This window comes from Penicillium diatomitis, assembly GCF_028827545.1.
Source record: "Penicillium diatomitis strain IBT 30728 chromosome Unknown utg000001l_segment0_segment0, whole genome shotgun sequence".
NCBI classification, from domain to species: domain Eukaryota; kingdom Fungi; phylum Ascomycota; class Eurotiomycetes; order Eurotiales; family Aspergillaceae; genus Penicillium; species Penicillium diatomitis.
Window position 1 is genome coordinate 2,029,215 of NW_026623173.1, and position 13,212 is coordinate 2,042,426.

Here is a 13,212-nt window from a genome sequence, read left to right on the forward strand (position 1 = left end):
TATTTAGCCTCGATAGAGAACTCCGAGAGATCCACTTCACTCCGAAAAGTAGTCCGCGGCGTAAAATCTCTTCGATGCGCCTAACTGCTTCCTCTCTCCCTCAGCCCTAAAGCGCTACTCCGACTCCGAGGCCTTCAGGGTCGAGATCCCACACCTCAAGGCATGTGTCTGACGCTGACGTCTGTGTGCCATTGTGGTGCCTCTCCTCTGTTCCCTTCAGGCTTCCGCTGCTGTTAGGCTCTGCTGTTGAAGCGGATTCCAGATTTGATCCCCTTTTTTCTTGGCTGCGAGGTGGGGCCGTGGCTTTTTCATATACCTTTGTTTGAGAATTCAAAAAAAAAAAAGAATTTATGAGGTTTTCTTTTTTGCTTGCGTTTCCCGTCTCTTCTTCGGAGTAAGTCACGATGGAGTCGAGTCGCATGGTAGAATCTTCTCAGACTTTGAGAACTATATAAGACCCAGGAACCCCCGGTTCCAAATCAATCATTCACCACTCAATCAGATTCAAAACAATCCATCAGAGCAATCAATCACTCAATCCACCAACACAAACTCTATCTACTTTGATCATCCATTTGATCATCAAATCAACAAACCTTTCTCATTCCAACCTCTCAATTCACCACATTGATATCTACCAAGACTCCACGTCAAATCACCAACCACATACCTCCATTCAAGATGTCCAGCTTCATCTCCAAGGCTTCCTCCAAGTCCGCCTCTTCGGACGCCGCCTCCACACACTCCTCCGTCTCCACTGCCACAACTCTCAAGGGCATGGACATCCACAAGAAGAAGTGGTACTCTCTGAGCTCCTCCAAGACGTCTCCCAAACACACTGAGGAATACTACGCCAAGCGAGCTCTTCACAACGAAGCCGTCGCCAGCTACTTCAGCATGCGGTAAACTCAGTTCCCTCTCCATCAATTGGATTTGGATATGAGTTTGAAACCAACCTTGCACAACTGAACTCGACGATACCCTCTCTCTTCAATGCCTCTGCCACAATTTCTTCGCGACATCAGCAATAATGCTCCCGAACAACCTCATGAGAAACCGATACCTCTTTGCTTTTCCATGCTTGCTTGCTTGCTTCGTTTGGTGCTTGCGTCTCGTCTCTCGAAAGTGATTTGCTTTTCCATTTCCACCTTTGATCTTTGCTCCGATGCTCCGCGTGCTCGGAGAGACTGCTTTGATACCACCGCCTTTCTCGATGAAGCCGCTTGTTTGCGACGATGGAACGACCCTGGATACCAATATTGTTCATAATTACCTTTGTCTTGTCATTTGATCTCAGATATCATGCCTTGATTTTTTTTCATGGATTTTAGCAGATTAGAATAATTGCTTATTTTTTTTGTTTGGATATTGTTACAAAACTTGACTTGTAGTCCTTGGAACATTGAAGTCGCGCGCGTATGTAGTCAGACAGGCCTCGTGGCCTACATAGTTCCATGTGCAACCTAGCATTCAATCAATCTAGTATTCTGCCTGTTCAAGTGGATTGCGTTGAGGATAACCTCTTGATCAAACCTAGAGAGTGGCGGGAGTTCTGGGCTTCCCCCGTAGCAAAGCTCATAGAAGTCTGATCTAGAGCTTGCTGGTCAGTAACGAGATATAATGGTAGAACCTTGATGTACGATTTCTGTCATGCTGTCGATCAGAATAGTGTAAGATTGTGTATGAAAGGTAACAACAAGTAAGAAACGCTGGATCAATGCCGTCAAGTCGACAAACAACGACTTTGAACCGAAATCGCCTTGACAAATCCCCCAATGTATCATAGCTTCATCACAATCCCGCCAACAATTCTCCCATTGAGATGGGCTTGCGGACTGCATTCGAAAATCCCTCATGATAGGTCACCCACACCTTCCGACCTGCCTTGGATGCCTCCTCTGACTCATCTCCGCGATTTGTGTCTGTAATGTCACGGACAGGTTGTTCGATGACTCGTCCGAAGAAATCGCGCTTGGCTCCATCTCCACTGACCTTGCGCGAGCCGATGCCGCCCTGTTGCTCCTTGCCAGCTTGACCTGGGACGGATCTGCCGTTCGCGACATTCTTGGCATTGGAGAACTTGCGCTGAATCTCTTTGCGATACTCTTGATCGAGCACTTGGCGGACGGCATAACGGACAGGTGCGGTACTGGATGATGAAGTGATGCCGGTCATCTTGGAGAATGCGACTAGAGAGTCGATCGATCTGTCGCGGAGTTAGCTGAGGCTCACCAAGATGGAGATTACCAAAATGGGACCAGCAGTGTTGCTGTCTTGACTTACGGCTCCATTCGGTACGCCCATCCACCGTGACTGCCACCTTCATGCTCGACGCGGACCTTCTCAAAGGTCACGCCCATGCCAGTCATGACCCGAACAGCGGACTGCACAAGTACACGCTCGCTCTCCCTGCGAATACTGGCTGTACTCCTCTGGTCACCACCACCACGAACAATGACAGGCTTGATATCTGGTGATAGCATTCGAATTAGATGTGGGACCAAATCAGTCACTACGCTCTCAGTGGACCGGAACATCCGCAGCATAGGTGCAGGCAAAGATGCGTGGAACCCGTTCAAAATTGATCGGTTCTCCTTCTGCGCCTCAAAGACGAGAAAGTCGGCTTTGGGTCCCGAGAACGGGTGCTCTTCCTCGGCATCCTCTTCTTCTTTGTCACGATCATTTGCCTCAATTTTGCCGGCAGCAGAGGCGAAGAGATGATGGAAAGCAAGCGTCGATTGGCTCAGATACGGGCCTAGCTCCCACTCCTGTGATGTGTTCACCCTCACCGAGACACAGTCGTGGAAATGAAGCCAGTCATAGGCAAGGGTTGGTTTGCTGAGGAAGTTATCATCTCGGTATTGTTGATTCGGGTACACTGCGAAGCAATCCGTCACACAACGATCATGTTCGCCACTGGAGTCTATCATCTCGCGGAGACGGTTCAGAGCATGCCGCTTACGCAGATCAGCGACTCCTACTGGAACACGATTCGACAAGCCGTCAAACTTGTCCTGGAATGACAAGCTGGCTGGAGCGTCGGTGAATCCTGCACCTTCGGCAAATACCCGGTTGACAATTTCACGCACCCCTCCGCGGCTCATCTCTTTGAAGAAGCTCCCGCCCTCCGTAGAAGCACTAAGCACTCGACGTTCGAGCCAATTGCGTGTCAACCGCAGAGATGAGAGACTCTCATTTCGAAGCTTGTGAGCCACCCACTCAGCGGCAACTAGTACGCTTCGAATGTCTCCTTCGGCCGACCCATTAGTCTTGGAGCTGCGTTTTCTTCTGGTTTCGAGTCCCCATGCGGCTTCGCAAAGCCGTCGTGCCCCATCATTGTCGCAGGGGATGCCCTCACGGCCGAAGATGTGCTTGACACGTTGCACGACATTTTCCAGAGGAGCTTGTCGAACTTGGATCATTTCTGCGATCGTCGATGCTCGCAGAGAGCGAAGACTCGGGTGATAAAGATCGTTGCACACCAAGATCAACGGCCGAAGAAAGCGAAACGTGTCGCCTTTCCGCTTTTTGGGGAACTTGCCACCATTCTCTGCAGCGAATCGAGCGTTTCGTTGATCAAGCATGACCAGATCAATGAGAGCTTTCATGAAACCTCCCTCGCCACCGCTACCGGCACCTCCAACAACGCCGTCAACTTCGTCCACGACGACACACACGGGCTTGGCAGCGCGACGGACTTTGTTCTCGCCCACCTCCACATTCGCTCCTTTGACGTTCTCCGTTCCCAGGGCGTCGCGGATCCTGCCTTTGACCACGTCCTTGCTTCGCTCATCGCTCGCATTGATCTCGAGAACCTCATAGCCAGCTTGTTTTGCACATACGTGTGCCAACGTTGTCTTACCAAGACCAGGTGGTCCGCTTAGAAGAAGCACTTTGCGGTGCATGCGCTCCTCTTCTTCGCCATCCTGGCCAGTCTTTTTGTTCTTGTTAGATTTGGCCAAGCCAGGGAAAACGATTGGTTCCCATCCTTTTAGCCAGCGAAGGACTGCGCGATGGGTGCGTTCGTCCCCAATCAGGTCGGTAAATTTGCGAGCGCGGTATTTCTCCGTCCACATCATGGAGTCCCATTTTTTTTGCTTGACATCTACTTCTCCGGCTTCGATAGATTCACTGACAGGAGGCGCTGGTCGAGGTGCTTCTCTCGCGGCTTTTGATTCCTTCGCAGCCTCGTCCATCAATTTGTGAATCTCGATACCATAGTAGCTGCGTTTCGCCCGTCCGGGATCCGTTTCTGAGCGGCCTGCAATCATCTGTTCGTAAGAGATGGGCACGGCAGCTTTCCGAAGAGAAGTGTAGCGAGTTTTGCCGTTACAAGTCTTGATCTGGAACTTGCTCGGCGCGGAATGGGGGCCTGGAATGACCCTGGGTTGTGTGATCGCGACTGTGGAAAGACTGCCCACTCTTGGAGTAGAATTCAGGTCCGGTGATCCATTCTGCATCCCCAAATTTCCGAGGGGTAATGGCTCGGCGTTCTCCTGCAGCTCGTATTGACTCTTCAAATGCTCGTCCCGCATCGCTGCAACTTGTTCGTCGTCATCTTCGTCGTCGTCATCGACGAATCCGCCAATAAATTTGGGTTTTTTGGGTTCAGTCTGAGAGGCCTGCTCATCGGTGTCCGGCACTTTGCGCTTCTGCGCGTTCGCGTCCACGTCCCCGAGAATGGTCGACCCCGGTGTCGTCATGAAAGGCATATCTAGGATTGGAGGTGAAGATGGTATATGGTCGGTTGTCCAAGCTTTAATCAGCGTGTTGCGGCGCGGTGTGGCAGGACACGCCTTTGTCGGAGTATCTGGACAAACGGACAGTTTAGATCGACGTCCGCAAGCTACAGGAGAAAATGGGGACGAAACCATACCGGGTCTTAGATCTTCGTCACTGCGAAACACATCTGACAAATTCCAGGCACGATGTTGAATCACAACTTTATTGCGGGTCTGCTCGAGGCGATGGAAGTGGATAGCCTCGAGATCGTCGGAGAACGACTCGGACAGAGGGACTGGTGGATGTTGGGATTCGGAATGAAGATGGAGGGCCGGGTCAAAAGAGGAAGGAATATCTGGCGATGAAGAAATCATTCAAATCGTCGTTGTATCATGTCTGTTCAGCCAATGTCGAAATCTTTGGTTCACCAACTCAATGTATTTCGCCCAGTTTCCCCCTCCGATTGAAGACGCGCCGACACGCGTGTAAAACGCGCTAATCTTGATTGGGTAACTTTAATTGATCATAATCGATGTGGGCCTCTGTGCGCCTCATAAATGAGGCACTAAATAGCTACTCAAGCAAAGTCACTCTAACCAAAACAGGCAAGTAGATTCATCTACATACCTTCCTACCTTATTGTGGAACATTTTTGGCTTCTATGGATCAGACGGTTGACGAAAGCTTGCCGACTTGATGGAAGACTGATTTTGAAACAAAGCAAGTCGTGTCACGAGCGATCATCTCCAGTAAGCCTCCCTCTGAGACGTGTGTTGATATAGTCCCTGGCTTATCCAGTCCGCTATGAGCCCTGATAAGTTCTCTGCTTCAATATCGCAAGTACATAGCAGGACTCAGCGGACCTGCCAGCCCCACGGCCATATGACGCACTGCGTCAACGCGTTATTGGAACGAGGTGCCTCGAGGTATACGAATACGTGATATGCAACCTGAAGGTTCAGATGTAATCTCACCACTTTGACATTCTCGATGACAGATGACGATGCTATTGCACTGTCATCTCATATCAATACATGATCTACGAATATCTCCATTTAACTCCGGATCTTGCGGAAAGATTGTCCACGCCGGAGACCTTGTCGGACTTAAAACATGGTGGACCGTGGGTCGCGACCCGCTTTGCAGTCAGCAACTGGCATAACCTTGCTACCAGCTTTAATCGACGTAGATGTAGCAGGTAGATATTTTGTATCTCGAATATGCATATAAGGATGACCTAGTAGCGCACCAAACTCAACTACTTCTTGCACAGGTATCATCTGAGTCATCGATATGGCTAGGACAATTGCATTCGGCGACCTTCAAGTACCGTCGCCCGGTTTCGGTGCGATGGGATTGAGCTTCGGCTTGGGGAACAACTTTAGCCTCGAGGAGGCAGAACCAGTTCTGCTCAAAGCCATTGAGCTCGGTTGCACATTTTGGGATACTGCTGTGAGTGGGATCGTTCTGGGCTGAAGCTGGACTTCACTATTGAAACTGATCAAATCCTTCTTACAACCCTAGGTTATATACCAGGCCGGGGTCAATGAGAAGCTCCTGGGTGACTTTATTAGAAAGCACAATGTTCGCGAAAAAGTGTTCAGTCAGTGTCACTTACTGTCGTCGGTGCTACAGCTGCCCCAAAGGCTAATCCATGATTGTAGTTGCGTCAAAGTGTGGTCTGATGGCCTTTGGCGAAGGAAAAGGTTGTACCAATTCGCCTGCCCACATCAAGGAGTACATCGAAGGCACCATTGAGCGTCTGGGCTTCACCCCTGATTTGTATTATCTGCACCGCATCGATCCCAGTGAGTCCCTTTTTTGATAATTGTTCGCGCGCCACTCTATCAACTGCAGTTCTTACCATTGAATAGACACCCCGCTCGAGGAGTCTATCCCAGCTCTAGATGAGATTCGCAAAGCCGGCAAGACAAAGTACATTGGTCTGTCAGAGTGTTCGGCAGCAACGTTGCGGAAGGCAAACTCCAGTAAGACTTCTGTCGTTCATGGTCTTCATGAGTCACATCACTGACGTCCATCCCTGCTACAGTCGCCAAAATCGATGCCCTCCAGGCTGAATATTCGGCTTTCGAGACCATTCATGAGACGGATGGCTTGGTCGATACGGCTAGAGAACTTGGTGTCGCTTATGTCGCCTACAGTCCCCTGGGTCATGGATGGCTCGTTGATGATTTCCCGTTTAAGTCGCCTGCTGATTTTGCTCCGGATGACTTCCGTCGCACTTGTAAGTATCTGACATTGGCCGACACTTGGAAGTGATACAGGTCACGGTCCGATGATATGCGAGACACTAATGCGGGTTCTTTCTTTCTCTTTCAGCGCCCAAATTTCAAAGTGAAAACTTCTACAAGAACAGGCAAATCGTGGATGAGATCAAGAAGCTTGCCGCTCGGAGGGGCTGCACGACTAGTCAGATAGCGCTCGCCTGGGTAGCAGCCCAGGGTATGATCGCAATTCCTGGGACGACAAAGGCCAAGAGACTGGAGGAAAACTGGGCCTCGCGAGATATTGCTCTAACGAATGAGGAGATGCAAGAGTTCCGCCGGGTGGTTGATGCGGCCAAGCCTCATGGAAATAGATACGGACCTGAGAATCAGGCAATGGTTGGTCATTAGACTAGCCAAGGCTGGTTCGCTCCCCAATTCATTCGCGAATAGATTGAATTGCGATCTCGCAGTGTGAAACGATGATGACATCTCCTTTCGCTTCCAATATTACAGTCATCCTTATAGCTCCTGTCAACTGCTCAGGCATTGATGAAATGGTTACCTGAGAGGTGGTTTTGAAGGTCAAGATGCGGATGGCAAAGCGTCGACTGGCTCTGCTTCTCTATTTTGTGGTATTCTGTCATGAAAAAACAGGAACAAGGAGAGATGGAAACGAGATCATAGCATACAACCCGCATGCGGGGGAGATCGCAAAATAGCAGAAAGTAAGGAATCCATATACACTTCGCGGTAAATCAGCCGATTAACGGTAAGCTTATGCGCTCTTAACCTTCTCGGTCAACTCGGGAACCTTGTCAAACAGATCACCCACCAGACCAACGTCCGCCACCTGGAAAATGGGAGCTTCGGGGTCCTTGTTGATTGCGGCAATGACCTTGCTATCCTTCATACCAGCCAAATGCTGGATGGCTCCAGAGATACCGGCACACAGGTACAACTCAGGAGCCACGTTCTTACCAGTCTGGCCAACCTGCAGACTGTTGTCAGCGAAGCCACTGTCGACGGCTGCGCGAGAGGCACCAATAGCGGCGCCGAGAGCGTCGGCAAGAGGCAGCATAACGCGGTCAAACTCCTCCTTGGACTTCAGACCACGGCCACCAGAGACGACACGACTAGCGGTCGCGAGGTCAGGGCGCTCGGACTTGGTGAGCTCTTCGGATACCCACTCAGTCTGGGCGGGAGCGTTCGTGTCAACACCGTCGACAATCTCGGCAGAGCCGCCCTCAAGCTCGACTCCTTGGAAGGCTGTGCCTCGTACTGTGATCACCTTGACCTTGTCGGAGGATTGGACGGTCAAAATAGCGTTTCCGGCATAGATGGGGCGAACAAAAGCTGTAGGCGAAGAACGATTAGATCAATCTTCCACATGGAAAAATAATTTCATGACACTCCGTATTTATACGTACTGTCTTCGCTCTCGATAGCGGTTATATCAGAAATTTGCTGGACGTCGAGAAGAGCAGCGACACGGGGAAGAAGGCTTTTGCCAAAGGCCGAGTGAGGAGCGATGATATGTGTGAAATTGATATGTGTGAAATCGCCCGTTTTGATGTTCTCAAGCAGCATAGGCGCGTAGTTCTCAGGAAGTCCCTACAATGACAACACACGTCAGTGAGATTCATGAGTGAGAGATTACAGGCGTTGCTCGCGTACCTTTTCGTATGCATCATTCTCGACAGCAATGACCTTGTCAAGGCCCTTGATCTTGGCGGCTTCAGCGGCAGATGTACCCTTGACACCACTTCCAGCCAGAAAAGCTGTCACAGGTCCCCCCAACTTTTGCGCCGCAGCGATCGCAGAGGCGTATGAGCCTTGCAGCTTGCCATCGCGCTGCTCGAGAACAGCGAGTGTGGAGAGAAGGCGGGCGAGCGCCGAGGAAGTTGGCGACGTCAGAGTGCGGGCTGCATAGATCTGCGAGCGGGCGGCCCGCAAGACGGACGATCGAGCAATGGGGATCATCACGAAATCTTTGTTTAGCTGTGTAGATGTGCGCAAGTTTTGTTCGAAAACCGTAGAGCAGGAGAGCAAACAGTCAGAGTTGACGCTCGGCGATCGGCGGTGATGTGAAAGTCGAAGATGTGGTTATCGTCGGGATGCCAAGACCCGCGCGCCCGAGGTCGGACTCGGCTAACACAGGCATCTTTGAAGTCTACGTGCATGAGCCGCCCGAGCCTATGACGCTGCAGATGCAGATGATCGTCAGGTATTGTTGTATAGCCACTCGAATATTCGGAAGAGTAATTTGGTCCGAATCATTTTTAATCTTACAGAGTTCATAGACGGATCCACCAATTGGTGAGGATAATATTCGACAAAAAAAGATAACACACGTGATATTTTGTACGCCGAGAATACCTTTACATGCAAAGAAGTTATAACGAGGCAAAAACAGATCCGACTATGATGTGGTCGACTTTCTCTTCTTCTTGCCAGCCTTGGCGGCCTCAGCCACGACAGGCTCACCATCTTCGAGAGCCTTGGCCTTTTGCTTCTGGAGCTTCTCTTTCCTGGCAGCGGCAGCCTTGGCCTCCTCTTCGTCCTCGGCGGACTTGGTCTTCTTGGACGCCTTGCCCTCGAGAAGCTTCTCCTCACCGGTAGACTTGCGCTTCTTACTGGACTTGGGCGCGTCCTCGATCGCTGCAGCCTGATCTTCCTCCATCACGTCGCCGTCTTCGACCCACAGCTCGTTGGCTAGCCAGATAGGAAGAGCCATGGTGTTCGCGCCCTTGACGTGAATGGCCTTGATGTTCCTCCAACCCTTGTTGATGAACTTTTCGGTCATACCGTTCACGACCGCACTGATGTTCTCGGACAATTGCTCAGCGGTAAAATTGGACGAGCCAACACGGATAGCGGAGGAAGTGGAGGGGGCGAGCTGGACTGCGGCACAGTGCAGGGTACGTTCGATCTCTTTAGCGCAGATCAAGGGCGCGGCGAAGGAAGCCTTCTTCTCATCCTTGGAGGGCTTCTTCTGCTTGGGGTCTTTCTTGACACGCTTGCCGTCGACCTTCTCAATCTCGGCGATACGGATGGGAATGGGACGCTTGCTGGACTTGTAGAAGATCTTACCCAGGGTGGGGATCAGGCGGGTGATGATTCGGTCATCGGCAAGGAAAACGTCATGCTCAGAGAACAGTTGACGGCGACTTTCGAAACTTTGATAACGAGCCTTGAGCTTGGAGAAGCCAATGACCTTCTCGATGCGCGAGGAAAGTTCCTGGGGGAAAGCGGGGTCGGCGACCACGTCCTTGAATCCACGCTGAGGATCGGCGGTGATCACGCAAATGCTGAGAGAGGGAGATGTGTGTAGAGAGTGGGGAACCACGATCTTGCCGGGCTTCAGGCGGTTCTTGTCCACGACATGCTTCTTGGTGGTGAGCAGCAACCAGACGGCCTCATTGTTGATGGGGGTATCCTCGTCGTCCGAATCGTTGTCTCCAATAAGAGTCTTCTTGGTCGCCGTCTTTTCCTTTTCTTGCTGGTTGGACTTGATATGGCGCAGCAGGGCGGTGGAAGCTTTCACAACCTGCGCAAAGGTAAAGGATTAATTCTCGCTGCTGGATGTTGGATGTTGGGATGGATTTGCAGACATTTCCACGTACCTGAGGGTTGTCAAGCTGATAAGGTGTGCCAGTGGCTGCCTTTGTCGTGAGGGTAGTGGAAGACGGCATTTTGATGAATATCTGTCTCAATCTCGCCTACAATTTTTCGGCGACGATATTGAGACTCAAAAAAATTTCTGGGAAGGCGGAGTGAAAAGTTCTGCCACTCCGGTGAGGCTTGGCGTTCTAGTTCTGAACCCCAGAGCTTGACGGCCTGAGGCATTCAAGCCGACCTTTCCATGGGGCGTTCGATGGCTCGAAGCCCCACGCGGATTCGGGCGACTTGGGGGTCCTGCGGCGGCTCTGCTCAAAAGTCATCTCGAAGTCAGTCCGTCTTGTTTGCGACACACGTGCTACATGCGATGTATCAACTGACGGATAATCTTTTTTAGACTGAAAAGATGGATTGCTATTCCGGTCATATTCGAGCCCTTGTCAAGACCCAATCCGTGTCCACACGATGTGCACTTTCTACATACCTAATGCAGTGATCTCCTTTCAGGTTCCGATGTGTTACGTGAAGTCGATCCAGGAAACGCATGAGAATCGACCAAATTTGAGATTTTAAGATCGCAAGGGTCGACTGTCACCTGACTAGGTACGAGACAGTAGCCTGTGACGTAGATAGAATCTCGTGCTGGTTTCGTAGCAATCTCACCATCTCCAACCGTCTCGACTTTTTAGCTTCCTAAGTACATGGGAGTGTTTTTGGTGATGACTTTGAATGAAACCAGCCGTTCAACCGCGCCTTCGACCCTCGCCCGCAGATGCCTCGCGTGGTTACATTCAATGGTGTTGGCGCCTGGTGGCTATCAAACGGACCTGTGCAACGGTCCTAGGTACATGTCTCATTTCGATGGTCCAAAGCCTGATTAGCGCTCCCTCATGTCCAGTATTCCCGCCTCGATCACGCGCTTCAATCATATGCCGGACCTTTTTTAAAATTTGAACCTCGAATCAACAGATCTTCATATTGTTCCGTCTCGCGCAATAATGCCAGTAGCGCGCATGCTGTCGTCGGCCACGTCTATTCATTTGCGCACGATGGAGTCTCGAATCTGGCAATTGACTCTGCTGGCCAGTGACGGGGAACAGACCACCTCTCTGCCGAGGTGGGTAGTAGATATATATTTCAATGAGGGTGGGAAATTCATTGATTCCATCGGGTTTAACCATACATCTCTTGCCCATAAATTCTCTTTTGCACAGACAATCGACCATTTACGGGGGACGAGCAACACCTATCGATGATCAATGCCAGCCGAGTCAGGTAGTGGCGGGGTAGTAAAGGGTACTAGAAAGATTTAGTATTAGGGCGACTTCCATGACTGTGATCAATTCATCCATTAAAGAAGGGGGAGCTGAGCGACACACGTATTCCGACGAACGGACACGGAAGTGCCGGTCGGGTACCTACCTTAGGTGTTCATCTGATCATACAGTCAGTGACACATTGTCGAGACGCACATGGAAGGCAGAGTTGACTGGAGAGACTGGTCGAAGCTGGTGTGAAAGACCGTAATGAGGGTCGACTGCGTACGGTACTTGATAGGTCGTGGACAGTAGAACTAGACACTCCACTAGGAGGTACTATAACCAACGTTTCCAACAACCCGTCCGACACAATATATATTGAGCGATAACCCTATGATCGCGAAATCCATACATGCTCATAACCTAAAGCATTCATATGGCAGGAACCTCTCCGTCGACATTGACGGACTCCTTTCATCAGTTATTTTCTGAATTTGTAGGAGTCCTGCTCTTCAGGATTTGCAGGTGGTGATAATCAATATGTGATGGACACTCCAAGGTTGACGATCATCGCCCGACCAGGTTCAAAGTTGACACTGGTGCCCGGCGTGACCTAGGTCAGGTACCTGGTAGGTATCGATTCGATAGGGGGATGATCAATCTGCCCGAGAAACATAAAAACCGCAAAGCGAACTCTGATACAGAAAATCTTTCCTTCTCTATGCTTCAAAAGCATGCAGCAGTGTAGATTGTAGATACCAAGTTTCCTATCTTTGGTTTCGAGGCACACTCGTCAATGGATTAGGTACGTGAGGTGTAGATCGTGCGGACTCGCGATGTCTGCCGTGGGTAGCTTGGGATATGACCCCTGAACGGCCGCCATCAATACTGTTTGGAAAAGATTTCCCACATATTCCTAATCCTCGCAAACCTTATGACCTTGACTGGAAAGCGCTTACTGATACATGCACTGAGATGAATCAAGTACATAAGATTTTAGTCCTCAGTTGATAAGGTAGCCACCGTCTGTGTCTGCCAAGTTATCTCGCACTTGACGCATTGGAAATTGACGAGGGGGCGTTGCTGCGGTGTAAATGTTTCTTTGTGTACAACTGTACACGGACGGGAACAACCAACATTGAATCTTGGAAGCTGCGGGCGCTGCTGCAATGGGCAAGGAGCTTCTATAAGGTGGGTACAACACCAACAGCTAGAAAGTTGTTCGTCACTTCGTATAACTAAAGGGGGGTGCTACTTTGAGGAAAGCTCTGACGAGGTAGGTCTGGAGATGGGGCTGAGAGACTCGTCATCATGTGGATCATCCTTATCGAGCGGTACAATTTTGAAGTTGCAAATGGCTCTGAAGTTTGTGGCCTGAGTGCTAC

The 13,212-nt window shown here is 50.5% G+C and overlaps 5 protein-coding genes across 5 annotated transcripts; 2 read left to right on the forward strand and 3 right to left on the reverse strand.

Annotated features, from left to right (window-relative positions):
• Positions 1-681: 681 nt before the first annotated feature.
• Positions 682-906, forward strand: N7539_000601 (uncharacterized protein; the record flags this gene model as incomplete). Its single annotated transcript, XM_056930205.1, has 1 exon — positions 682-906. One exon carries the CDS (start codon positions 682-684, stop codon positions 904-906), a length of 225 nt encoding a protein of 74 aa, XP_056794498.1.
• An 885-nt stretch (positions 907-1,791) lies between these two features.
• Positions 1,792-5,096, reverse strand: N7539_000602 (putative sister chromatid cohesion factor (Chl12); the record flags this gene model as incomplete). The annotated part of the gene is made up of 3 exons (XM_056930206.1): positions 1,792-2,206; positions 2,284-4,810; positions 4,877-5,096. 3 exons carry the CDS (start codon positions 5,094-5,096, stop codon positions 1,792-1,794), a joined length of 3,162 nt encoding a protein of 1,053 aa, XP_056794499.1.
• A 919-nt stretch (positions 5,097-6,015) lies between these two features.
• N7539_000603 (Aldo-keto reductase yakc) lies at positions 6,016-7,358 on the forward strand (the record flags this gene model as incomplete). Its single annotated transcript, XM_056930207.1, has 6 exons — positions 6,016-6,174; positions 6,247-6,325; positions 6,387-6,530; positions 6,597-6,710; positions 6,773-6,967; positions 7,063-7,358. The coding sequence occupies 6 exons, from the start codon at positions 6,016-6,018 to the stop codon at positions 7,356-7,358; spliced, it is 987 nt and encodes a 328-aa protein (XP_056794500.1).
• A 367-nt stretch (positions 7,359-7,725) lies between these two features.
• Positions 7,726-8,930, reverse strand: N7539_000604 (electron transfer flavoprotein subunit alpha/FixB family protein; the record flags this gene model as incomplete). The annotated part of the gene is made up of 3 exons (XM_056930208.1): positions 7,726-8,303; positions 8,378-8,561; positions 8,625-8,930. The coding sequence occupies 3 exons, from the start codon at positions 8,928-8,930 to the stop codon at positions 7,726-7,728; spliced, it is 1,068 nt and encodes a 355-aa protein (XP_056794501.1).
• Positions 8,931-9,369: 439 nt separating this feature from the next.
• Positions 9,370-10,642, reverse strand: N7539_000605 (uncharacterized protein; the record flags this gene model as incomplete). The annotated part of the gene is made up of 2 exons (XM_056930209.1): positions 9,370-10,497; positions 10,574-10,642. The coding sequence occupies 2 exons, from the start codon at positions 10,640-10,642 to the stop codon at positions 9,370-9,372; spliced, it is 1,197 nt and encodes a 398-aa protein (XP_056794502.1).
• Positions 10,643-13,212: the final 2,570 nt, after the last annotated feature.